The sequence below is a fragment of the Galeopterus variegatus genome, unplaced genomic scaffold, assembly GCF_000696425.1.
Source record: "Galeopterus variegatus unplaced genomic scaffold, G_variegatus-3.0.2 Scaffold268, whole genome shotgun sequence".
NCBI classification, from domain to species: Eukaryota; Metazoa; Chordata; class Mammalia; order Dermoptera; family Cynocephalidae; genus Galeopterus; species Galeopterus variegatus.
Window position 1 is genome coordinate 231,558 of NW_007726379.1, and position 27,444 is coordinate 259,001.

At 45.0% G+C, this 27,444-nt stretch overlaps 1 protein-coding gene across 3 annotated transcripts in view; it reads right to left on the reverse strand.

Moving 5' to 3' along the window:
* The window catches only part of NTRK3 (neurotrophic tyrosine kinase, receptor, type 3), a 359,989-nt gene that overhangs the window by 121,615 nt on the left and 210,930 nt on the right, over nucleotides 1-27,444 (reverse strand). For all 3 annotated transcript variants that reach the window (XM_008566759.1, XM_008566758.1, XM_008566760.1), the window contains exon 12: nucleotides 25,283-25,471. In XM_008566759.1, the coding sequence (XP_008564981.1) occupies nucleotides 25,283-25,471 (189 nt within the window). The remainder of the gene's footprint in view (nucleotides 1-25,282; nucleotides 25,472-27,444) is intronic.

A 27,444-nucleotide genomic window follows, 5' to 3' on the forward strand; every position in this document is an offset into this window, starting at 1 on the left:
AGGTTTTGGTGATGGGACACAATAACTAACTACATTGTATATTGACAAAATAAAAATTTAAAAAAAAAAAAAAGCTGCAAACAATAAAAAAAGAAAAAGAAAAAAAAGAAGACCAAAGATGAGGAGAGACATGACCTCAGGCCTCCAAAATGGGACTAGCATGAGCCAAGGCCAGCCTTGTGCTAGGACGTGCTCTTGGTACAATGTACGGAATAGCCTGCATTATATTCATAACTCTCCAACATGGGCATTGCTGTGGATTGATTGAATTATGTCCCCCAAAGTCCATCTATTAGAAGCTTAATTCCCACTGTAACTGCTGAGGGTGGGAAATCCTATTATGGTAATTGAAAGGTGGAGCCTTGAAGAGATTAGATTGTAGGACCATGAAGTACTGAATGGATTAATAATTGTGGTCAGGGGCATTTCTGAGAGCTTTAAAAGAAGAGCACTTGAGAGGTAGTCTCTCTCTCTCTCTGCTCCACCATTTTCTGCCATGTGAGACATGTACATTGCTGTAAAGCCACCACCAAAGAAGACCCTCACCAGATATGTTCTCTGAACTTTGGACTTGCCAGCCTCCAAAACAGTAAGCAATAAATTTCATTTTCTTACAAATTACCCAATTCCATGTATTTTGTTATAAGCAACAGAAACAGGGCAATACAGGCATCATATTGTTCTCATTTTACAGACAAGGAAGCAAGGCTAGAAAAGCTGAAGTGGCCAATCCAGAACACACAACAGGTAGTTGGCAAAGCGGAACTACAACCCAAGTCTGCCAGTGTCAAAGGCTGTGTCCTGCTCCCAGTGCAACATTTGCTGAGTGGCCCCAGGCAGAACAATTAGGACCCAGGAGTGGGTCCCCAAGAGACTGATTCTTGGGCCAAGATAGGACAACCTTTATCTCTATAAGAACCACTTAAAAATGAGCTGGGCCATTCTGGTAAGAGCGAGCTTTCAGTCAATAGAAGAATAAACTGGAATTGGATGACCACCTACAAAGGATGTAAAGGAAATTCATGCACAGAAGGATCTCTGAATCTTCTCCAACCCTAAGATTTTCTAAGTTGGACTTATTGGAAAACAAGAGAAGGCTTGCATTTGGGAAACCTATTTCATCTCCTACCTTCAGCCTGTTTCCAGATACGTGAAGTTCTGCCATTAGAGATACCCTCATTGAATCAACGCAAAGATTGGACAATCTGAAGACATACATCCTAATTCTTCCTATCTTCCACACACAAACCAGTTGTGCTTCCTGGGCAATCCATTTGATCTCTCTATGCCTCTGTGACTTCACCCGTAAAATGGGTAGATGAATAGGACACCTAAATTTCCTTCTGTCCTATGATGCTGCTTTTCCAGGAGTCCTCTGTTAACAGGCAAATGTTTCTTTATGACTGCAGCTTCCCAAAATCATGGAAGGAGAAGATTTGCCAAGGAATTATGTACTAGGGTGACTGGGCCACATCTCTCTTGAGATACAGAAATCCAAGGGAACCAAAATATTTTCATATACAAGAAAGAGGTTCCTGTTCAGAAGGAAAGTTTCCCCTGAAGGAAAGAAACTAAAATTAATTGGGGTTGGGACTATTCAGGAGAAGAAAAAGGGCAGAATCCTGAGGCTAACAAAGAGGAAATATACTTCCAGAAGCCAAGAGAGGAAGAGAGGTGGTTCTGGGAGAAGTCCCACATGTGGGATGTTAGGAGGTAAATTTAAGCAAACAAGTAAAGTAGGGAACCTGGATCTAATTCTACCAATGCCACCACGCCACCCAGTCATTGGATCTCTTGGGGCAAGTGTCTTAACCACTCGGGGCTTCAGTTTCCTCATCTGTAAAGCAACAAGATTGGATGAAATCAGTAGTTACCAAGCTCGCTTTTACATCTGAACCCCGTGTGAAGCTGGCAGGCCCCACACTCAGACAACGTACCAGGATCTCTGGGGTGGGGTCTAGGAAGCAGTAGTTTCTGAAAGCTCCCAGATGATTCCAGTGCAGATGTTTGAGGACACATATTTTGTATCCATGGAATGAGGATCACATTAAGCACTTCACATTTTAAATTGTATGACTCCAGCAGGTAAGCCCGTTTCCTGTTCTCCGTCCCAGTCTTCCAGCACTCACGGTTTCTGGTGGCAGTGGCGTTACGAAGAGAAGCACCTGGCGCTCTACTCCTGGCAAGTCTTCATACTAAACAGAGGCCGCAATCCCTTTGATCCCTGCTCCATTATTCATAAAGTCATATCAATTACCGAAATATTATCTTAGCCACTACTGGGAAACAGAATAAGTAGGACCCACCTCCAGAAGCACCACCTCCCCTCACTATCCCTGCTGGAAGATTCTCTTTCCATTCGCAGTAGCTCGGATGTCCCACTCGACACAGACCAGCCACACTCTTGAGCCCAGAGAAGAAACAAAATGAGACTAAAGGAGGGGGATGTCGACTCTCGGCTAAAGAAAGGAGACTCCTGGTTTTGTTTTCTGTCTGCCTCATGAGACGAGACCGAAGAGGTCAGCTGGGCAGGAAGACAGCTGTTGTCATTGTGCACATAGTTTTGAGGCTTCTGGCTTAATAGGTCTGGGAAATACCTAGCCTCAATGGCATAGTCAAAGACTTTAATTCCCACTTGGTTAAAAATATAAGGATGGGCCGGCCCGGTGGCGCATTGGAGAGTGCGCCGCTTGGGAGTGCGGCGGCGCTCCCGCCGAGGGTTCGGGTCCCATGTAGAGACCCGTTCCCGCTCACTGGCTGAGCGCGGTGCGGGTGCGACACCGAGGGTTGCGATCCCGTTGCCGGTCAGTAAAAAAAGACAAAAAGGAAAAAAAATATATATATAAGGATAATTTTGTCAATGATGATGATGATGATGATAATGATGACATTAGCTAACATTTAATTTATGAAGCCATTATTATATAAGAGCACAGTGCACATATTTCCTTTATTCCTTATTCAAAAAAAAGAGAGAGAGAGAGAGTCACAAACTAAAAAGGCCACAAAAGCCAGGTGAGCCATGTAAATGAGGTGGAGGAGTCAAGTGTAAGACAATAGGGAGTGAAGGGGACTCTGGCAAAGGGAGAAAGCACGCTGTCTAAAGAGGGCTGCTGCCTCGAGGTTCCAGTTAATAATAGTTGCCATACAGGAATGCAAATCAGTGTTGCCAAATCCTTCCATGTTTCAAGAGAAACTGGAAAGGCAGAGTCTGTACATGAAGTTCCCCAAGTTTTACCTGTTAGCAACCAATTCAAAAAAGTAGTATGCTCTTCGTAGGCCAAACACACCACTGTGGGCTGAATGCAGCCTCGTGCTGCTGATTTGCAGCCTCTACCCACAGGAATGCTGCAAGATGCTCTTCTGCAGATGAGAAGTGACGTGACTTACTTAAGGATTCACAGCTTGTAAGTGCTCGAGCTGGGGTTAGAATTCAAGTGCGGATTTTTCCACTGGGACACATGACTCCCCACCAGTGTTATATGAGGCACCTTTGTTCCTATCCTCAGAGCCTCCACGATCTAGTCAGAAAAGAACACACCATAAAATTCTTTTCCTTCCAAACCATATTATGGATTTCTTTGTCCTCACATTCACCAAACCTATCCAAGCCTAAATACATGATGTAGAAAGCAGAAGAAATCTTTTTCAAATGATCAGGCATGAAACTTGGCCCCAAATTTCCTTCAAATCCAGAAGGCAAAGGCTATGCAACCTGCTTGTCATTTCATCTGGTCTCTGGCTGCTTCCCCCCGAGCAGTCCCCTCTTGATCCTAGCAATCTGGGAATCAGCCTCACCCCTCTGGTCCAGGCCTCCAAGTCCAAGCTCCTCACAAAATCTGGTGGCCCAGTCTCTGTTGACTCCTCCTGCCTTGGACACCACACTTCTTTTGCAAGCTCTTTCCACCTGTGATGTCCTAGCCCTTTCCTACATCCCCTCCGTCTGGGTCCTGGCCCAGAACTCTGGTTTGGAACTTCCGCTCTTCCCTGTGCTTTTTCATTCCATGTTGATTCATTCTCAAGGCTCATACCACCACCTCTGTGATGATTTAAGGTATGGATATCCTGGGGAAAGGATAAACATTTATGTAAAATAAGTTGGTAGTTCTTTTTCCAAGCTTTCTAGTATTTTTCCTGAACAAAAAGAAGAGAATGAGAATAAAACTATATCTGTTTTTATAAATAGTAAATAATATGTTGAAGATATTTATATATTACTAACAGATTTTATTCCAAACAGTCACGTAATAAACCTATTGAATAAGGAAAATTCTATTTTTAAAAATACACATAATATTTTTGTCCACTTAAGGTCCAATAACAGAACTGACAAATGTAAGAATAAAATGTATTTTTACCTCCAACCTTGCTGGAATTTACACACACACACACACACACACACACACTCACACAAAATAGCAAAGAAATGTTGCATAAGAAATAACCTGTGAAATAAGAGGTCTAACTGCACCATTCACAGACACATCTCAGTGTGTCTAAACCGCTCACCTGAGACCACACCATGGTTTAATAGCATTTTCCTGGATCTGGCTTGCAGGTTTTCAATTCAGAGTTCTCACCATCACACAACACTGCTACCCTTACACTAACCATGAAGGGGAAAAAAGTTAATCTTTTTTGGAAAATATTCTTTTTGTTCCTTTCTGATCCACAGCTTGTTGGGGGATATTCTATTCTCCAATATTAGCTTAATGGTTTGGAATGAACCAGTGGGACACAGAGAACGTTGTAACTGGCTCCTGCCCACGAGCCTTCCACTGCACTCATCCAGAACTACTGATTCTCCCAGAGCACAGCTCCACACCGGTGCATTCGCTGTCCCCTCTGCCTGGTCTGTCTCTCGCCTCTTACTGCCTATAATTCCTACTCATTGGTAAGCACTCACCAACAAAAAGCCCAGTCATCAGCTTGCTTTAAAAAAATCAAAATGGAGAGGATTTGAGAAAGTTTAGCTGGGAACAAATTAGATTGTGACTTTACTTATAAGTCTATGAAAGATTTACAAAATATGCACATTTCCATATGGAGCAGAAAGAGGTTAGATGTGTCTAAATTCGATACATTAAGGGGCATTTCCTGTATTTGTACATTTTCAGAATATTTGGAAACCATAATTAAATTCTTACTAATCTGACATTTTCTGGCAGAATCACCTCCCTGACCTTGGCAATGAAGCAGAGTTTCGGCGTTGGGTCATGGCTGGTGGTTAATTCCTAAGAGCTAAAAATATACACACCCCAGCAGCATGCGTAGCAGCCAGTCACTGAACTACGTCAGCATAATGTGACACTGGCTTCTACATGGGGACACACCTCCCACCACACATTACTCTGTAGAGTGGAAAGTGCAATTTATAAATGATGTCAAAACAAATCTACATGACCAGATACCTCCCAGGGTGATCTAGTAGCACAGAAAATGTTCTCATGACATTTGAAATTCTTTCTTAGTGTAACTAGGCAGACTGTGATCACAGCAGTAATAGCTAGAAGTTAATAATTACATCCCAGATGGGAGAATCTGTTCTAAGCCCCCTGGATATGTTCCCTCCTTTACTACACAGAAAGACCTGATGAGGCAGGTCCTGCACAGAGTCTTGAAGAGAAGACAGAGCAGCAAGTCCAGCCTGCAGAGCCCAACCTCTCCATGCCCTATGGCTTCAGGGAGTGTGAAGGAGAAAGTATGCATTGTTCTTTGCATGATTCCACATCTGGCGCTCTGGCCCCCATCCTGCCATTGCGACATCACCTACAAACCCACGAGCTCCTGGGTGGATCGAGATGTTCCAATGCAGCCATTACGCCAGGGCTGCTGAGAGGTGGCAATTTGGACGTGGGGGAAACACAGGAACACAGCCTAAAATGCAAACCTTTGCACTTCCATCCTTACTATTCTCAAGTAACATGCAGTGCCAGCATCCTTGTCCCATTCCTGACCCCTACCCACACCCTGTTTACACCCGTTTCTCACTCTCACGGCACTCTGACCCAAGCTTTGGCAAAATTCCCCATTTGGAGGGGTCCAGAAACAGCATAGAAATCACAGGCGGGATGAGGATAAGGGGTAAGAATGAGGCTTCGGGTCTCTTGTTTATATTATTATCACTCCCCAAAAAGCATTTTTACATATTCATATCAAAACGATGACATCAGAATGACCTATTTGCTTATTTGTAATCCCAGCACCCAATATAGTACATAAAACTTAGCAGATGCTCAATAAATGTTTACCGAATAAATAAATTTAAAAAAACATTATCAGTAATTGCACTAAAACACCCCTCAACTTCTTAAAATATTTTAGATCAGGGGGAAAAACCCCACCAATATCTTACACAAGTGCTTCTCATACTTGGATGGGTATCAGAATCATCATCTAGAGCGCTTGTTAGAACAGATTATTAAGCCCCATGCCCAGGGTTTCTGATTCAGTGACTCCAAAGTGAATCCCCCAAATTTTGTTTCTAACAAGTTTCCAGGTGCTGCTGATGCTGCTGTTCTGGAGACCACACTTTGAGAACCATTTCCTTATAAGAATGATGGTCTTTTGAAATTCCACTCTCAAAAGCTTGGAACTACACTGGTAAGATAGTTTAAAATTCTTAATACCATCTTCCCTTGGGTCAGAGTATAACCAGGTAATGGAGGTGTAGAGTGAGGACGTGGCGCGTTGCCTAGCACAGGGCTCTGCCCATATTGGGCCATCAGCCAGTGTTGATTGAGTAAATGCCTGAGGATAAGAAGCCATGTGCTTGGTGATGCCACATCAACCAATTTTCCACAGAAACACTGAAATGGAAGAAGAGTCCCAGTGTGCTGTTTGTCAACTATAAATCATGTGAAGTCATTTGGAAGTTGAAGAGTAGAAATGAATTCCCTTTGTGATCTGACTGCATTAAGTAACTCAAAAGCAGCATGGAAATCAAATAGATGCCTCGCTGCAAGTCTGCTTCCTTTGTAATGCCATTAGGAACCCAGACACTCTTCTAAAAGGCTCTATCAAGCACAAAGGACATTTCAGATTACATGCAAGAATTTCTGTAGCAGCACCTGGTTTCAAGAAGCTGGAGGAAATATTAAGAAAATAACACTATCTCACCAGGAATCCAGGGGGACAGAGCGGCAGTGTCCCTTGAAAGTTTACTAAAATAACAAAGAGTCACTCCAAAGAGAAACAGTGATATTTGAGGTTCTTAAAATTTGTAGAAGTGTTGGAACAAACTGTACGTGATAAGAATGTCTTCTGGATTCAACTGCAGAACTCCCTAAAGACACTAAAACCAATCTCTACAGCAATTACTACACCTGAGTCAGACGGTTCACTTCTGTCAGACATTCCTTATTAAATGGCCCAGACAAAATCAACTTCTTTGGGGGAAATAAAAACATTGCTTTTCCACTTACAGGTTCAGGAGAAGGGGGGAACATCGTGAGACAATAGCCTTCAGTCCCAATCCTGTTCCTTCTTCCAAATACTTATGTGGCTGAATGTCATTAAACTATGCTTCTGGCCCTGTTTCCTTATCTATAGAACAAAGAGATAAGTCTCAATGGATCTCTTAGAACTTTTTCAGATTAAAAAATGTCTATGTCATATAAGGAAGTTAAGTGAAAGAGAATTAAAGAGCAAGAAAGGAAAATACTTTGCCATCAGCCAAGTCCTATTGCTGGAATAATTTTGGGTCCAAGACCTGAAGGAAAAAAATATAAGCAACAATCATATTGCAATTGCAACCGACTGGTTATAAAACCAAGACCAGCCAGGACTTGATCTTGGGTTGCCACTTTCCAACATGGCAAAAATACAGACTCTCTTAGGTGCTTGAGGAATAAATGCTTCTTGGATCCTGCCTTGCTCCTTGAACATGGGAGCAGGTTCTTCACGGGAACATGGTCTCTGATTCCCCTTCTCACCAGCTCAGAGACTTCCATATATTTCTTTCAAAAGTAAAATGCATTGGTTTATCTATGTTTAGAAATATGCACAACAAATCAAGAAATAAATTCATATGTGGAAGGATAGAAATGCTAGTCTCAAAATCTAGGCAAACTTCCATTTTTATAAGCCTATGAAGACAATATAAATAAATCAGAGGGAGTGGAACCTGCTGGCAGCAATTGCTAAATCTCTCTCATTTTCTAAATAATGTTCCTTTTGCTGAAAGGTATATTCAGTGAATGTTTCATCTCTCTCCTTTCTGGAACAGGGGTCTTTCTATGTCTGCTGGAAATCGTCCCTAAATTCAGAAAGAATAACCTACTTGTTTCTGTCTTTTTTATTAGAATGCTGATGGCTTCTTTACTTCTCAAGTCACTACCTACTTCTGAGAAATTGATAATAGTAACAAGTATGGTAAACAAAGATTTGAACTATATAAGTGCAAATTCTACAGATAAATTCATAATTAGTGTCTCAATTAGCTATACTATTTAATACATCAAAAGGACCTGCTTCCTCTGCTCCAAGGGTTCTTCTCTAGTCACCCCTGACCTTCAACCCTATCCCTCTAAAGCCCTGCCCCCCCCCACTCCACCTATTGCTACGGTGGCCTGGAAGGTCATTCCTTTCCATCTCTGCACATCCGAATGCTCCACAGTTTTTTACCTAAAACACTCCCTCCTCTGTGAAGACTTCACCCAAGCCTTTGCTCCCCTAATTTAAACAAGCCATTGCTTTCTAAGCACCCCCGACCCTGTAGTTGCAGGGTCTCTGTGACATGTATAGCATTATGCTTGTATCACTGGGGAACTGTTCACAGGCCTGTCTCCCCAGCTGGAGTGTGGACTCCCTCATGTGGGGACGACGCCATTCTGTTCATCTCTCAGCCTCATTGCATTGACTCTGCAGCGCAGTCGTGACTCCATAATTAGCTCTGTGCAAAAACCATCCTTTGTACTCATTTTTTTCCTGGACTGTGTTTATGCTGGCGTTGACATTGTGATACCTAACAAAGGAGTGCATCTTGATTGACTGGTTGCCAGCTCTGTAAAAGCACCAATGTGAATACTGCCATAGCCATGCACACATAGCCATTAAAAATAGCTGCATCATGAAACAAAGGTCTATGAAATGTCATTAAAGGATAAATTCAGATTACAAAACCGTACGCAGGATATGATCTCATTTTTGTACAATATACATGTACATGCTGGTTATGCGTGTCTGCGTGTGCTGTTTGCTTGTGTGTGTCTACGCAAAGAAAAAAGACTGGAAGGTCATGCACCAAAATGTTCATGCATCCATCACAGGGGGTGGTATTTAGGGTAATTTTTATTTTTTTCTCTTTACTTTTTTGTATTTTCCCTAAAATATCTACAATGAGCATATATTACTTTGGAACCAGAAACAAATATTAAGTTTTTTTGTTCGTTTTCTTAAGAGGCACAGAGAAGCAAACCAGAGTTGGAAGTCATAAATCACCATCAACAATGAATGAACTACTGAACATGTAATTTCAGCAACACTTGGGAACCCAATGCCTGGTCAGGATATGTGGGGAGAAGCCAGAGACAATTTTGCTTGAGGACCAGGAATTTAATTTGCATCACAAACTCTTCCTAAGCAGCTCATCGCCCTTTGCTATGAACTTTCTCCTGGACTGCAAGAGTTGCAGCTATTTGGGTTATTTTGCTGAAACCAAGCGGCAGGAGTGATCTGAACTCCGGTTTCAGAACTAGGCCAAGCTCCACGGCTAGCTCTTTCTCCAACTGGGCACAGCAGGGCAGGTCCCCTCCCAGGGGCCTCTCATTCAGTGACTTTCACCATTTACATTCCAACAATGTAAAATGACGGATACTTTTAATACAAGAGACTTGTCATTTATTTATTAGCTGGGGACAGGCTCTGCAGCCAGGAAGAATGCATTATAAATCAACTCCTTTCTCAGCCATTAAAAATTAATACAGTTCATAATGTAGAATGTCAGTAATTTCTTTATTAGAGCAGAGTGTAATTTTTTCCTTTTCTTCCAGGTTTTGTTTTCACTTCCTCCCTTCCTTGAGGATACTGTTCTTTCTAATGATTGGCTGGGTATGAATTACCCCAGGGAAGGGGGATATAGCCTTTCAGACAGAGGTTAAAATGGGGAATAGAAGCTCTAAAAAATATATAAAAAGTCTCCTGACTAACTTCCCCTAGAAACACAGTTTTCACTGTGTCTTCTCATTTTGCCTCATGGAGTCTCACTTATGGCATCCCTCATTTGTCTCTGATGCATCCTGCATCACAAATGAGAAGCATTTTAGGTCTCTGATAGACAGAGGGAAAGAAATATAAGGCAGGTAATTTTAGTTGTATTGGGAAGTCCCTGTATATTATATGCTGAAGGTTTCTCTCTCACAGAGGGTCCTCATCAGTGTTTCTATTGTGTCCAAATTAACTTGGCATTTACCAAAAGAATCACAGGCACTAAAAGCCCAGCCCCAGACCAGGAGCTCTTCATACAGCTCCCCCTTTAGTCCTGGGATCCAAGGATGCCAATAGACAAGACAATGCAGGAATACAACAATGGGCTGATAAGGAAGGCCTCCATGAAGGCTTCCCTTGGGTTCCTCCCCTGAGTGGCAGCTCCAGGAAAACTGAAAGTGTGGAATTAGAAAGAGGGCAATGTCTGCCCTCCTTAACTTCAGCGGAAGTAAAAAGGAGACTCCAGAATTTATGGCATCCCCATTCCAGCATAGGAATATTGAGGGGTTTGCAATGGTTGGTTCAGCCACATTGACCTTGTCAAGACCTCTGCCAAGCGATGTGTACGAAGAGGGAGGAGGACCATTCCAAACCTGATCACCCCACCTGGCACACCATCTGGGGAGGGCTCTCTGAGATGAACGTCACTGACCAGGCATAGGCTCCCGGAGTTGATGTCTTTGTCAAACCAGCCACGATTGAGTTAAAGCTCCTAAGTAACAAATCCCCACAAATCCCCAAGCACATATTTAAAATCTATTTCCAGAATTACACTGAGTATAATTCAACCAATCAATGAGCCATTAGGAGTTTAGCCCCAACACTTCTTCATTACCAGTGGCATAGGGCTGCCCGACTCAGCAGAATGCAATGCGAAGAGCTGCCGCATCACAGCAATCCTAGGTCTGGGGACAGATGCTAATACACGCCCGGTGAGAGGCTCGGCTGCAATGTGGGTGACAAATTAAGCTACACAGCCACCAGAGTCAGGATAAAAGGAGAGTTGGCCAAGAAAGAGGCCAACTTGGCTCCAAGGATGTCTGTTCTTCTCCTTCTGAAGTAGCCCTTGCATCCCCTCCCACGCCCGTCCCTAGCTGGACCCGGGCCTCCCAGGCCTCTGAAGCTCTAGCTGCCTACATAGGAGCTACAGAGTGCTGGAAAGGAACTGCCTGCTGCTGCCTCACTGGTGGGCACCATGGGTCACCCAAGCTAGCATGTGTCTGAAAGTCTCCAAGATCATCCTCAGTCTCCCAGAAGGTTGGGGTGCGAGTGAGGTCAGCTGACAGTGACCAGAGGCAGCCCAGGCCAGCAGAAGAGGTATGCGTGGCAACCCCTGAGTTAGAATCCTGGTGCTACCACCGACCAGGAAGTGACCTCAACCAAATTCCCTCACTTCCCGGAGTCCCTAGAAAACTCCTACTCTGTAAAGTAGGGATCAACACTTATATTACAGGCGGATTTAATGTAGAGAGAAAGACCGTACGAGACGAAGGGAGAGTGGTGGGCTCTGTCATATCAGTTTTGTCATTTCCTAGCTGTGACACTACAGCAAATACCTTGACCGCCCCCCATGCCTCAGTTTCTGGATCTACACAATGGGGAAAGCAATTGTACCTGCCTTATATGGCTTTTGTGAGGATTAACAATTTATTGATTTATTATATTCAAATTGTTTTCAGTGCCCAACACATAGTATGCACTATGCAGTGCAAGATGTTATAATTATTTTAGTATACTTCAAGTTCAGGGCCTGGCCCTTAGTAGGTATTCAGTAAATGTTACATATATTTCTCTTCTCTTCACTGCTCCCTTTCTGACCCCCTCTTACCCCTCTTACCCCACTCCCCGCTCCCACCTACTCCCAGAAACTACATTCTCAAAGGATCACACAGCAGCTCCCACAAATTCACATAACTTGCTCAAGCAAGATAATCGGATCCATCCAAAACCACATGGAGAAATTTTCCTTTGCCCAGGCATACAAGCATAGCCTTGAAAATTAGCAGGACAGTTTCCCAGACCAGGACAGCAATGATGACAACCACAAGTTACAGCTTGCTCTCCCTAGGAGTAGAGACACGAGGAATAAAATTTACATGGGATCAATGTTCTCATCTTCCTTCTACTATCTTCACCCCAAGAGACCCCTGCTTATTCCTTCTAGGAGCAGGACAATAGTATTTGCAAGACTGACAGACTGGGTGAGCACGTGTCTTACTCCTCAAGGAGATTTGGGGTTGCAGGCATGTCACTTCTGACAGCTGTTTCTCCTTTCTTGCTAACAGAACCCTGATTCTTTGGAGGTCTTCACTCCCCTCCAAGCAGCCATATGCCTCAGGGGAAATGAGCTCCATCCCCAGCCCTAAGGGAGAATTGTGAGGAGCTTAAAGTGCTGGTGGTAATTCCGTTCCTCTTATGAGTGATTGGTTTAGAAATATATAATTCTGGCCAATGAGACAGGAGAAAAAGACTGCTGGGGGCCTTGGGTTTTCTCAATTTCAATCAACTCATAAAAAGAGACAATCCTAGGTTGCCCCTGGTCCATGAGTTTGCTTGTGATACCTGGAGCTGCTACAACCATGTTGTAACCATGAGGGAAGTCAGCCTGGCAGGAAAGCAAAACACTGAAAGGCAGAGGCAAGAGAATCCCAAAAAAGCAGAGCCAGAGTCTTAATGTGCTTCATCAGGAGCCTTCCCTACCTGTTTAACTGAGTTATGTGATGACCAATTTCCTTCCGGTTTAAGCCCAGTGGGTCAGGATCGTCTAGTACTTTCAGCCCAAAGGACTTTAACTGATATAATCAGTGTCCAAAATGTAAGATGTGCACAAATATGAGCAAGACTCAGACACATGTACATTTGTGTCTGAAGACCCCGTGCATTAGTTTGCTGAGAAAGAACGAATTGGCTGTGTACCATGTATACGAGCAAGCAGAAGGGAAGTCACGTGAGCAGACAGGCATTGAAGCCCTGACTATGGCGGGTACCACACGGGCATACACATATGAGAACTCAACGTAACGCACACGAGCAGGTATACGGGGGAGCAGGGGAGCTTTGTTTCAACAAAATAACATTTGCTGGCAAAGCAGAAGGTAAAACAAAAATCAAAGAATCCCACTGTGAATCTCTCTGCCATCTTCTAGTTGAGCTCAAAGCTTTCCAGTCTCATTAACCCAAAAGGCAATTGGCCTGAGCCCTCTGATCATCTACATCGATCATTTCCTGACAACCAACATATTACAGTCCTGACTCCTAACAGCATCTTTGTGGCTGTGGAGCTGGGTGATCAAATGCTATTTCTTAGAGTTGGGAGAAAGAAGTCACTGAAGGGGATTCTTATCATTTCAGAAATTCCAAACCTTGAAAGCATATATATTTTTTGGTACCATCAAGCTGGTTTCCCCCAACATACGTATAACAGAAATTGTAATGATAATTATAAAAATACTGTTGTCAAGGCAAGGATGATCATGTATATGCCACTCACGCAAGTTTACAGAGTATTTTCAAATTCTCATACCACTTCAACTAAAAAGTACCAGCTAATGTGGTCACCTTTCCTTATCTCCAATTTAGAGAAGGCAGATGCCTTGCCCACAGTCATGCAGTGGCTGAGTTGGTGGGCTAGGACCAGGGTCTAGGACCACCCACACTCATGTCATTTTCTTTTCCAATGAAAAAGGATCTGATATAACCAAGAGTTATTTCACTCTCTTAGCTGCTAGACCCCGCCCTGGCCCACCCCACGCCAAAAGCATTATGCTCCCTTCTCGAAATAAAGAGGTGCTTCCACTTTCCATACAATGGTTTGAAAACAGTAGCTTTGAGAAGGCAGCTTGCATCTTAGATTGTGCATTTCTGCTTAGGAGTAGCTCCTTAAGATTCCAATTCTGAGTGGCGAATCGGCTGGGAAACAAAGAATGCAGTGAAAATTTGGCCACAACCAGCATCTCCAGATCTGTGGGTTTAGGAAGTGTTAGAAGCACCTGCAAGAGCTTCTTGGAAGAGAACAACAGGCAAAGAGCCCTGATCCCTTTGAATGAAGGGCACTTAGTGCTCTGCCAGAAATCCTGAAGAATGCCACCATCCCAACTCTGGGTATTCCTGTGGAATGCAACCACTTCCTGTCCCTCCCAGAGGCTTGGGAAGAAATGTGACAGTGTCTGTGCCAAACAGCTTCAGGACCATCTGGGCACCCTCAGAGTCAGTTACCACATCTGTGAGGGAGGCAACAACAAAACCCTGAACCCCCAGCCCAGCCCAGAATGTGATCCACTGCACATCTGTGTCCACAGAGATGCTAACAAGTATTCTTCAAGGTAGGTTTAATGCCTCAGTGAATTTGGAAAATGCTGCAGACCCAAGGTCCAAGGTCCTTCTTGAAAAATCACAATGATCTTCAGCATTGGAGGCTCTCAGAATCCCACAGTAAGAAACTTATTTAATCCAGGTTTTCCCAAACTTGTTTGGCCATTGAATTTTTTTCTTTTAGAAATGCCTACTAGCATCCTTTAGACCATGATTTGGGAAATTTTTTGGAAGGACAGTTGGACTCAGCTTCTTGGCTAAAGGGTGGGCATAGCTTTGTTTTCTAGTTATTTACAATCAAAAATATAGCACAAGGGGAATGCGACCTCTGGCCTCTTTGACACATCTCCCATCAGGAGTGTGACTCATGTTCATCCTGGCACACAAAAATGAAAATGATGCTCATATTCTCCTAGAAAAGTGCTTCTGGAAAAGAATACTAATTGGGACCACCACTAACAACAGGAATCCCCTGCTGTCTTAAAGTTGCGGGGATTTTTTTCCCTCTTTCTGCTTTTTAACCTCTGCCCCTAATTCCCTATGTGAATTTCTGTCTCTTTGGAGACACAGGAACCTCCATCCTTCCTTCAATATGTGTTCTGGCTCCTCTCTGTGAGAAGAGAGTGATTTATCTGATGGGTGAGATATCACATTTCTGTTCTGGGCAGGGTTCCTGAAGGAAAGGGAGACTCTCCCTGTGAGTGTGGTCTTCCTGGGGGGCTCCTAAGCTCTCTGACTTGGAAAAGGTGAAGCAGATCATGACCCTCCATGCAACTGGATGGACAATACCTGCTCAGCAGACCCAACATTTTTCTTTGCATCCCAAGTTCAAGACTTAGGAGAGGCATCAAGAAATTCATTTTTGCTTTAAGTCCATGCAACCTTCTTCAGCCCAGCAATAAAGCCCATCTTTTGATTCCTATCTGCCCTCTGAGTGTATTTCTCAGCTGGTTCAGAATTATTACCCTTTAAACCCCAATACAGATTGGACGCCTGAATCTAGTTGAAGAAGAAAAAAGTAAACTTATCTCCAGGAAATCTTGAGCTAGAGAGGATCTCTGGAGAGGAGTTAGTCCTCCCACTCCTTGAAGATAAGACATGCTGGAAGACAAGTGGTCCTTCTGCTTCTGGGACTCTGCGCAGGAAACAAAGGACCCACTCCATGTCTTACTCCCTTTTGGCTCTTGGGTGCGACTTCTTCTGGGCTCACATCCCACCATGTAATGACATTACTTCAGGGTGGAGGGGGGTCTGATTATTCTTCACCTCCTCTACCATGAAACACACGTTTAAACCCCAAGAACTTTTTTTTAGCCAATTACCAAGTATTTACAGTCAGCTTAATGATACCTAATTACTTAATTAGCATGACTGCATGCAGCTACTAACTTTGAGTATGTGATTATGGCAGTGAAGCAGAGTAGATGAGGTCACGATAATCAACAGGAAGGCAGGTTGTCTTGGCCCAGGGAGATGAACTTGAGTCTGCCCCTTTGAACTAGTCGGTTACGGCTCCAAAGTGCATGCTCAGGAATGTCTCAGCTTTTCAGATGATTTAGGGGAAATGGCAGCATTTAATTTTTTGTTTCCTGGGATGGGTAAAAATGGCAAAGTGCCACACTTGGATTGTGCCAACATCTGGGGGACTCAGGAGTCACTGTCCAGCAGATGTTAATCTCTAGAGGCTGAGAGCCTTGGGACAAGGTCATAAGTATATTTGAGCTCAAGCTTGTGGGCCCAGGACTTGGCTCCCAAGACTTACTCCCTTGTCTCCCAAGATATCCCATCCTGGCATTATCCAGCTCTTCCTAGAAGGAAATAAAACTGGTAATATGTTCAGGGCAATCCTTCCCTCTCGAGACCTTGGGCTTACCAAACCTAGCATCATGGGATTCTTAGGAGTTTGCTACTTACTCTAATTGGATCTGAAAATAGGATAGAAGAGAAATCGGAGGGAGACAACACTAATTTATATTCATTTAATATGTTCTGTGAGTCACCACCTTGCAAGCAGGGCCTGCAGATACCCCAAAAGGCTAAAGCTATATGTCACTACTACCTTCACCAAGATTCAGCCCATGATTCCCCTAAGGGAAACTATCTCATTCCAACCTGCAGAATAAAGGAGGGGACCCATCAGCATCCCGCACTGCCACATCGGTCCTATTTCTTTCCCATATCACTCTAGCCAAGCCTGTCTCCTAATTCAACCACAGGAAGCAAATGGCAGCCCCCAGTATGCCAGCCTCCCCTTCTCAGCTATACACCCCAAGGAGGAGCTCCCAGTCCGCCCTGCAACCAGATCTTTTTTTTCCACCAGGCAAATCTACCCAGGACTTCTGCTGGAGAAAAACCTAGAAAGCCTTATTCTACAGTAGCAGCAGCTGCTGCTGGTGCCTCTGCCACTGGTTCCAGGAGGGACCCTGGCCTCCCAGACAAAGGAGCCCATTTTCCATATTTCATGTGCAAGTCCATTATGCTGAGCTAAGTGGCTGGGAATAAACACCCATCATTACCCTGAGCTAAGCGATGTTTGTTAGTATAGAAGGTGACAGAAATCTATATCATGCCGATGCACTATTAATACTGCATTACACACACAGGCTCGGTGCTCCCCACCACAGCTGGGAAACTGGCCTCAGCAGTTCCTCTTCCAGAAAAGGCAAGCTTCATGGCTAATTGGTGCAGAAGAGAAGGAGGAAACAAGCCACTCACTCACCCCTGACAAAGGACCAGTGCTCTCAGCTAAAAAGACAGAGTCCACAGACCTAGCAGTTCTAGCTTTGGTTATCTGTGTGGATGTTCTTCCCTCATGGACTGATGTGTTGGAGAGAAATGTGAAGCAGTTGCCCTGGGGAAAGAGAGTGAGGCCAGGACCTCCAAACGGTTGCGTGGCAGATAAAGAGGTGTGAGGAGGGGTGGGTTCTCCACTCCATCCCCAGAGCCTTCTAGAGAGGGTCTGGCACTCAACAAGGGCTCAATGGATGTTTGTTGATTGACTAAAAGAAGAGAGGAGAAAAGGAGGTTAGAGGGAACAAACAGACATGGTATTTTGACAATTTGATGAGAATGACAGGCTAAGAAGACCCCAGGACAGAGCTACGAGGGCAGCTGGGGAGGATGTGTGACAAATTTAGGGAAGGGGTAGGAAGGGGTGGCCAGCCAGGAGGGGTTGAAGGTTAAACACCTACAGTTCAAAGTGTGGAGACTCACATGGAAAAATGGGATCGCCGTGGGAGCCCACTTGAGAGTGACACATGCAAAGAGAGAAAGCATTAGCATGACTTCAGGGAAAGCAGAAAGGAAAAAGATGCCTGAAAAGGTAAGGGCAAGTGGGGGCTCGAGATTGGCACCATGGAGAATCAGTCCAATGAGCTGGGTTTGACATGCTGTGAAGGCATGAGCACATGGCAGCTGGCCTTTGACCAATGACAAGTTGGAAGTGAAGTATGCTCGCTATTATTCTATGAATATCCAGTAAAAATTAACAACAGTTGCTGCTGGTACAGTATAGAGTAGAAGAGAGAAAGATTTATATGGTCACATATATATACATATAACACACACTTCAGAAAGAGTATCAAGAAGGGACATGAACCTGCAAGTGCCAGGAGATCCTTGGGCAGGAGCTGACCAGTCTAATATGAAAGGAGAAGAACCTCTAGCCACTTTGGAAGACAGTCTGGCAGTTTCTTACAAAGTTAGACATGTTCTTACCATATAATACAGCAATTGTGCACCTAGGTATTTATGCAAATGAGCTAAAAACTTATGTCCACAGAAAAAGCTGCCCATGAATGTTTATGCAGCTTTATTTGTAACTGCCAAAAATAGGAAGCAACCAAGCTGGCTATGGGTTGAGTTGTGTCGTCCTCAAAAAAAAAAAAAAAAAATGTTGACACCCTAACTCCCAGTGACTTAGGATGTCAACTTATTTGGAAATAGGGTCACTGCAGATGTAATTAGTTAAATCACGATGAGGTCATATTGGAATTGGGTGAGCCGCTAATCCAGGACGTCTGGAGTTCTCAGAAGAAGACAGCCCTATGAAGACAGAGGATCGGAGTGATGTAGCTGCAAGGCAAGGAATGCCAAGATTGCCGGCAACACCAACCAAAAGCTAAGAAGAGGCAAGGAAAGATTCCCGTACAGGTTTCAGAGGGAACATGACCCTGTCTACACCTTGATTTTACAATTCTAGCCTCCTGGACTGTGAGACAATAAATTTCTGTTGTTTAAAGCCACCTAGCTTGTGATACTTTGTTACAGCATCCCTAGCAAATTAATACAATGTCCTGCAATAAGTGAATGGATAAAAAAAAGTGGTACATCCATACAATGGAGTATTATGCAGTGATAAAAAGAAATAAGCTATCAAGCCACAAAAAGACACGAGGAACCTTAAAAGCATATTGCTTAGTGAAAGAAGCAATCAGAAAAGGCTGCATACTGTGTGATTCCAACTACAGGACATGGAAAAGACAAAACTATAGAGACAGTAAAAAGATCAGTGGCTGCCAGGGGTTGGGGGGTAGAGGGACAGTGGACAGGTGGACCACAGAGGATATTTAGGGCAGTGAAACTATTCTGTATGATACTGTGATGGTGGATACATAACATTATGCTTTTGTCAAAACCCACAGAACTGCCCAACACAATGAGTGAACCCTACTGTAAACTATGATCTTTAGTTGATAATAATGTATCAATACTGGCTCATGTTAATAATGTTAATAATGATAAGATGTTAATAATAGGAGAAACTATAATGGGAGGGGGAGGGAAAGGGAGTATATGGATACTTTCTGCTCAATTTTTCGCCAGGGCCAGGTACCTTATCTGAAGGCAACAGTGGCCCCTTAGGGACTTGATTCGTTGGAGAATTCAGAGAGGAGTGTAAGTGCCAACAGCCAGACCAAGGCTGACCCAGCCTTGTGTTTGGGACCTTCAGCTAAGGGTGTCCTGGGAATCCCAACCTTGAAAAGCCTGTACTGAGACTGTCCTTATCCTGGAAATAGTTAGAAAAGTGAGCTTCCATAAAACAGCAAAACTGTCCTTATTCCTCCATAGGCTGCTTCCTTGACAGCAAGGAGTGTAGATTAAAAGTTTGTTGATCGGGCCGGCCCGGTGGCACACTGCTACAGTGCGCCGCTTGGGAGCGCAGCAGCGCTCCCGCCCAGGGTTCGGATCCCACATACAGACCGGTTCCCGCTCACTGGCTGAGCGAGGTGCGGGCGCAACACCGAGGGGTGCGATACCGTTGCAGGTCCCGGTCTGGTACGGGCGCGACACTGAGGGTTGCAATCCGTTGCCGGACACGAAAAAAAAAAAAAAAAAAAAGCTTGTTGATCACCGGAATTCTAGGCAATGTGATTTCACAGGGAAAGTATGGATGCAGTCTGGATTTAAATTTCAGGCTCTCTCTGAACAGCTGCGTGATCTGAAACAAGTCACTGAAGCTCACTGAGCCTCAGTTTCTTTATCTATGAAATGGGGGTAGCAGGCCCTCCCTCAGAGAGCTGGTTAAAGATTGCATAAAACAAAAAAAACATAAAATGCCAGCCCAGTACTTGTTTCAGAGAGAGGCTATTGATGCAGTTCAATGACTCTTCTCTCTTTCTGTGAATCTTAAGAAAGCCTGGTCCATGGAGTTATCTGATACCCATTAGTTAGCATCTTCTTTGACCTTAGTCCCATGTTATATTTTTTATAGAAAATAAAGGATTAGGACACATATGAGGTACTTTTGGGAATAAATGCAGTCAGGTTTGGGAAACAGGACACACATATTTGGGAAGTGACAGGATGACTTAGGATATAGCTGAAAGTCATCCAAGGTTGGTGTACGGCACTGACTCTAAGTCATGGGTTAGAAGGAAGGAAGAAAAGGCCACGTTGAGATAGCACAGGCCTAAGAAGGATTCACACGAGGCTGGAAATGAGCCAGGCATAAAATGAATAGGATGTAGAAGGGAAGAAAAGGCTGTGGGGGCAGGGCAATGTGGGGAGGGGAGATGGGCATTTCAAGTGGGAATCACACGACAGTAGCAGTGGCAGATGTGGGACTGGTGATATGGAAAGAAGGAATAAAGGCCAGCAAGTCATCAGCAGAAAGGTGAGAGCTGGGAGCATAAGGCTCCATGAGTGAGTAGTCCCAAGGGAGCAGGGGCACCATCCTGCATCTTGGGGTTCAGCTGTGGTCAATGGAAGCCCATGAGGGTAGAGGCCATACAATTCTTGTTCCCCGTTGTTTCTAGAGTCTAAAAGAAGACCTGATACAAACCCTTAATCAGTATGTATTAACCAGACAAAAGGGAAAAAAATGAGCACAGCATTAAGGACATCAGAGGTTAACAAGGAAGAGAAACTCAAAGGAACATGGTCAAGTTTTGCAAAGAGATCAAGGGTAAAGAGTGAGGGGTTCCTGGGAAAATGGAAATGGCAATGGAGCTACAGGACAGGGATCGTGGTGAGTCAAAGGGGAGTCAGAGGAGAGGGAGAAAAGGGTGGACTGAGCAGCATGGGCAGACGCCCCTGCTTGCAGGCCCACGAGGAGAGAGACTGGAAAGCCTGGGAAGGGCCGACTCTGGGAAGGTTCAGACGCCCTGCCTGGGAACAAAGGAGATATGCGCCTCTGAGAACGGAGGAAGGAGGGAGGGAAGGAGGACCCAGGTTACCTTCCCAAGATGGCCTCTGTTTCTCAACCACGAGAATGGGTTTGGAAAAGAGGGATGAACAGTGAACTGCAGGGCCTTAAAGAGAGCCAAGGAGCCTTCCACCTGGCCTATGGGAAAGACCTGAAACGAGCATTCCAGTCCCAGCCCATGCACGACTTCGCGGCAGCCCAGAGCTGTCACCCAGGTGACAGAAGTAATCCAGGGCCCGATGTTGCTACAAATACCTTTTCACTTCTTTCCAGTGACCTGTCGGACCGGTATCTTGGTGTCTCATTCTGTCAGGCCTCGCCCAAAGTCCAGGACCCTCAGCTGTGTGGCAAGGACCGTTTCCATTTCCTGATGCTTTTTGAGAACAAGGGTGCTTTAAATTGATAATGAGAGGGGTCTTATAAGGGTTCAGATTCCATACACATTGCTAAGTAGGAGCATCTTTATACAGCTCTTTCAGTATCCCTGGAAAGGCTAAATAAATTCAGAATAAAGACAATGTCAAATGCAGAGATCTTGCTGGGAATGCAGGCGACGGGTGGAAGCATCTGATAAGGGATCGTACCAGGTGATCTCTAAATATCCTTGCGGCCTGACATGCTATGAAAAATGCTATGGACCAGATTGAAGGCAGATAGAAAGTGAGAAGCGAGGAGAGGACCAGCATCCTAATCATTCCGATCAGGAAGGTCCTACCATTATGATAAACACACAAGTAAAGAAAGAAAAGTGCTTTTGTGTTTAATCCATCCCTGCGAGGACTGGGAAGTGATGCCTGAAGTCAAGCAGCACAATGATCCTGCCATTCCTGCCCACATCCCGTGCTTTCACATGGGACAAGGCAGGGAAGCAGATGGGGAGAGCCCCTGGGGTGATCCACAATATGAGCATTTTTCTTCTCTTAATTCCCCCACTTCTTGCCATACCCCCAAAGCAGTGTCCCCAGACTTGTCTGCAGCCTCACAAATGCTCTCTCCTTATTTACGTGCTAAGGTGCATGTGGTCTTAATTATTTGTGACAGTGTCTCATCACACACGGGGATGTGTCTTGGAGTCCATTCCCTTGACTGATGAAGCCTTGGTCATCAGAGACCTGCTGCCTTTTCAGCCGGTAAATCTTCACTGAGGACTGGCCTGGACACTCTCTTTCCCTGTGTGTGTGAGTCACTGATGGATTAGCAGAGGAAGGATTAGCCAAATCCGGTTACAACACTCCTGCACGTTGTTTATCATGCCACCTATGTTTTCTGAAAACAATTAGGAGCCATTCACTGCCTATTGACGGGACAAAATGTACCACTTCCCTAAAAAGGATCCTTTCCCCAACGTCAGAGGGTTTTGACAATCTGGAGTCATCTCATGATTTTTTCCTCTGATAAGAGACTGTTTGTTCCCCTATTCCTTCAAATCTTTGTCAATAAACCTGCTTCCCCTCCATCTTTGCCGACTTCTATTTGCTTACACAGAAGTATGGTACTATCTAGATCCTCAGGCCACTCTGAGTCACAAACCCAGAGAACTTGAGAAGGAAGGATTTTCCTCCGCATGGTTTTGTTAGTTCGATAGCTCTTGGGCTGTGCTTTTTTCTGACATCAAAGGACACTCACCAGGTCCCATAGTTCTCTCCATGGCTCCCAAGTTTCCACAGGGACACCTATTCTAATGGCCCAGAGGAAACGTGCCTTCCACATGCCAGATCTGCCCCATCTGACAACTGCACAGATAACCTGGTATCAGGAGCTTCAGCGAACACAGATAGGACCCTGAGATTGTACTCTGCAGGAGCAGCCCAGAGCTTCCACTAAAAGAAATATAATTGATGCTCATTATTCATGGATTCTGTATTTGTAAATTCTCATGCTCTCTAAAATTTACTTGACACCAATATTTGAGGTGCTTTCACAGTCAATTGGGGACATATGCAGAGTGACAAAAAATTTGAGTCGCTCTATGTACATATCAACAGCTGAGGATGAACAAGACAACACTCTGCTTTTTCTTTTTTTAATTAATTTATTTTTTAATTGACAAATAAAAATCATATATATGTGTGTGTATGTATATACATATATAGAGATATATATCTTGTATTACATTGTTTTAAAATTCTTATTTCAGCTATCATTCTGTAAACAAGCACAAGTATTTTTGTGATCTATTCCAGATCACATTTTTCACATTTTTGTGCTTTTCGTTGATGATTTTGCTGTTTAACCTGGCCTGCAAGCATGGTGCTGAAGTGCTGTCTGAGTGCAGGACAGCTGTGTGCCTTACAGAGAAAACACCTGTGTTACATAAGCTTCGTTCAGGCATGAGATACAGTGCTGTCGGCCTTGAGCTCAGGGTCAGTGAATCAACAATCTGCATTACATAAAGTGTCTTTACACAAACACCTACAACTAGGTTATGTATTGATTGCTCAATTGATAAAATGTTGTGGCCAGAGGCTTCCAGGAACCTAACCCTGTATTTCCCCTAGGAGCACTCGTTCACTATTCACTTATTCAGTGTTCAGAGAGACTTTATAAAGCATAACTACTGCAAATAATGAGAATTGACTGTATATTCAACACAATGATGTCTAAGTCTGTTCAAATACCAATGGGACCCTAGAAAGCTCAGCATCAACCCTAGACCAAGTTCAGATCTGTGCTGCCACCACAGAAGGGCCTTTCCTCCCAGCCACACCCGGGTCAGTCCAAGAATGAGCCTGGTCTGAGACAAGAGCTATAGCCAGAGCAGAACTGTTCTTTGCACTGTGTTTCCCACAGTTTATCTGAAACACAGGTATCTTTCTTCCTTGCCCAGCCCTGGTCCAGAACCCAGGTATCCCTCCTCCAGTACTGACAGGGAGTGTGTGGTAAACATGGAGACAGATTCTGGAGGACACCCTAGGTTGGAAGGCAAATGATGACCTTATGCTAACTCAAGCCTGGCCTTCCCACTGTGGCAACCTTCTTGCTAGAAATCAGAGCCAGAGAAACAAAGCAAAGGGGGGGTACCCGAATGCTCACGCCACTGTAAGATGAACCAGCAGGGGCAGCAAGAGTTGAGGGAGCTACAGAGAGTGTGGCCCAAGTACAGACAGCTCAGCCCAGGGAGTGAGCAAGACCAGAACGCACCTCTCCCTGGGCCTGCCTGGCACCAGCTGAGAGATGAAGAGAGCCCACTGGCAGGGAGCCCCCCAGAACCTCGGTGTTCCCATCTGTGAGGTGAAGGCCTTAACCTAGCCAATCACTGCTGTCTCTTCCAGCTCTCAGGCAGTCATCGGTGTCCCTACTCTCCAGTGGCCTCTGCACTCTCTCCCGAAGCAGCGGATCATTTCTTGGGGGCAGGAGGAGTGGGAGGGACAGGGGTGTGCATTGGTGTGGCAGGGCCCCAACTGAACCTGGGGACAGAGCAAGAGGAACCCTGATGGATGAAGGGCCAAGCCACTGAGGCTGCAGGGGCTGAGAGGGGACCTAGAAGGACTCAGCAGAAACGCCAAGAGAGGTGAGAGATGAGGAGGAAACAGGAGCCCTGAGCCCTGTGGTCTGAGTGAGATGTCTATGGGGTGTAGGGGGGTGAGGTGAGGGTTCCTAGTGCTTGGGCTATGATCCAGTTCTCAGACAGGGCACACTTCGGGGCACTGGAGGGCAGCTAGGGAGATGTTTCCATTCAAAGGTACTCACCACCCTTGGTTCCCTTCCCCTCTCATGGAGGCCTGGGTGGAGGTCTGGTGACCTCAGAAACTGTTGTCTGGACAGAGTCAGATTATGTTTCCTGTCTACATAGGACAGGTCTACAGAGACCAGTCTCGCCTGTGTCCCCAGCCTTACTGGGAGCACCTCTCTCTACCTAGGGTCCTGCTGAACCCAGGTGAAGAAAAGAGGGGACCAGATTCAGACCTGTAGCCCTCCCTCCCCTGGGGACTCCGCCCAATGTCATCTCCCTACCCAGGCTATTCTTCAAGTTTGGAGGCAAACAGGGAGGGTCTCTTAGAGGGTGGGAGATTGGCAGGTGTCAGGTCACCTCAGAAGGTTCCAGACCCCAGCTACATGGTCTGTCACCACATTACCCTTCCCTCCCCAGAAGGGACAGCATTCCATCCCAGTACTTACACGTGTCTGGCTTGTGGCAGTTGTGTCCCTGACGGAAGTACTGCGGGTTCTCAATGACTGGGATGCGGGTCATGCCGATGACCACTGTGTCGGGCCCGGCATCCAGCGACGAGGGCGTAGTGATGCCATGGTTGATGTGGTGCAGGGGGCTGGCTGAGTCCTCCTCACCACTGATGACAGCCACAGGACCTGCACACACCATGAGAGACCTGGTGAAGTCACATCCAGCCAGCTCCCAGCCCTGCCCACAGACCCCTCACTGTCTTTCACACCATATTTTCCATAGCAGCAAAGTTCATCAGAAGAGATTCCCCGAATGCTCTGTATTCTAAGTTCAGAAAATCACCCCTAAATTTCCTTTCTCAAGAATTACCCACCCCGTCAAACCATGAAAATAGCTGCGAAATAAAAGCAAATCAAAGTAACCATGACATGAATTATTTTCATTTCCTCCCAAATCCAAATTAATCCAAAATAATAATATCTTTAAATAAGTTTCTTTGCTTATGTAGCAACAATAGGATTTTGTTTTAATGACCTAGCAATAGGTTACACCCTGTTCCTCCTCCCATCATGAGTTTTAACTGTACCGATGCTTGATTCCACCCCAGAGGCTTTGACTCAACTATCTGGGCATCAGGATTGGAAAAGGTCCCCAGACACAGCCAGGACTGAGAGCCTCTTATTAGGGGCTTGGAGGCCCAGAGCCTTTCCAGCGTGCTCATCAGTTTCCCAGAGGAATCTACACTCAGCCATCAACCCTTCCTTGTCCACAGGGAGATAAGCCCAGTGTGGGCCTCATCTAACCAGATCCAGGTTTCACAAGTGACAGCAATAAGGTTGCATTGCGATTAGCCTACTGGCAGCTGGGCCAGCCGTCCCACACTTGAGAGACCCACATCACCCCAAAGCCTTCAAAAAACATCATTTGCATCTTCACCAACCCCACATCTACTATTTTCTAACCCCAAAAAGAAACCCAGTAAATAAGGTTACTCAAAAGCACAGGCTGACAAAGATAATAAATGCTGCCGTCTTGGTAGAACAATGATTCTGTTGGGTGGTGTGACTCTCCCATACATACAAATAAAATTTCTGTAAAGTGAATTAGCTACGACTGTGGCTTCATACAACTGGCATTTTAAATGGCTGCTTTACTAGGCACACAGTCCCCAGACAAAGTGCCTGCTGTGATCTGGTTTTGCAGCTTGAACAATATTTCCACGGCAGAAATCCATTACATCTTACTGAAGTTTATGGAGAGAATATTTCCCATCAAATAGCGAAGTGAGGCATCAATGAGGTGGAACTAAACGGAAGACTGGAAAACGCAAGCTGAGGACCCTGAATTCCACTCCGTCAGCACAGACAGGCTTATTCCAACCCATGACAAATGTCTGACCGTGTTGGAGACCGTGTGGAAAGGCAGCAATGAGTGGTCGTCCAAATAACTGGCAATAATCATTGCCTTGCAGAAAGAAGCCAGTTCCAGAAAACTCTTTGAAAAACTTCATAGTGACTTCCAGCTAAAAAGGGAAAACTAAACACTGGTCTTTAGCCTCTCTCCCTCCTCAAACATCGCTGAAATACAAAGGAATTAAAGAAAATATCTGTGCACAAAGAGAAAGAGGAAAAGAGGAGACAAAAGGAAGTAACATACTGTAATGACAATGTGGAAGATGAAAAGGCAAAGGAGGAAGGTGACATCCAGAATGGAGGAAGGGATGAACAACAGGGCTACAAGGGAATTGACAGGAAGTCAGTTCTGCTGGGGGCACGACAGCTAGGAAGGCTGGGGTGAGGCTCATGGCTGGGACAAGGTGCCCCGGCCATCCCCTCACTTCCAACCCGCAAGAGTCTAGTGGTGTTCCCAGAGAAACAGAACCCAGAAGGTTCAGCACAGCTGGGATGGAGCATGAAGCTAAGCTCCTTCTTCCTCTCCTGCAGCTTCAGAAATCAGGCACAACCCTGCCTACTCCCCGCCCCTGACTTTGCCTCACGCCACCGCCCTGCAGGAGATTAGAGAATGCTTGCCTGGACAAATTCTCACCAAAATCCTACTTGATATTGACATTGTGGGATCTCCCAATGGAAAGTGAAGCTCACTCAGTGATCTCAATGCCATTGTGACACCGGCCAGTTGATAAGCTCCACCCATGCTC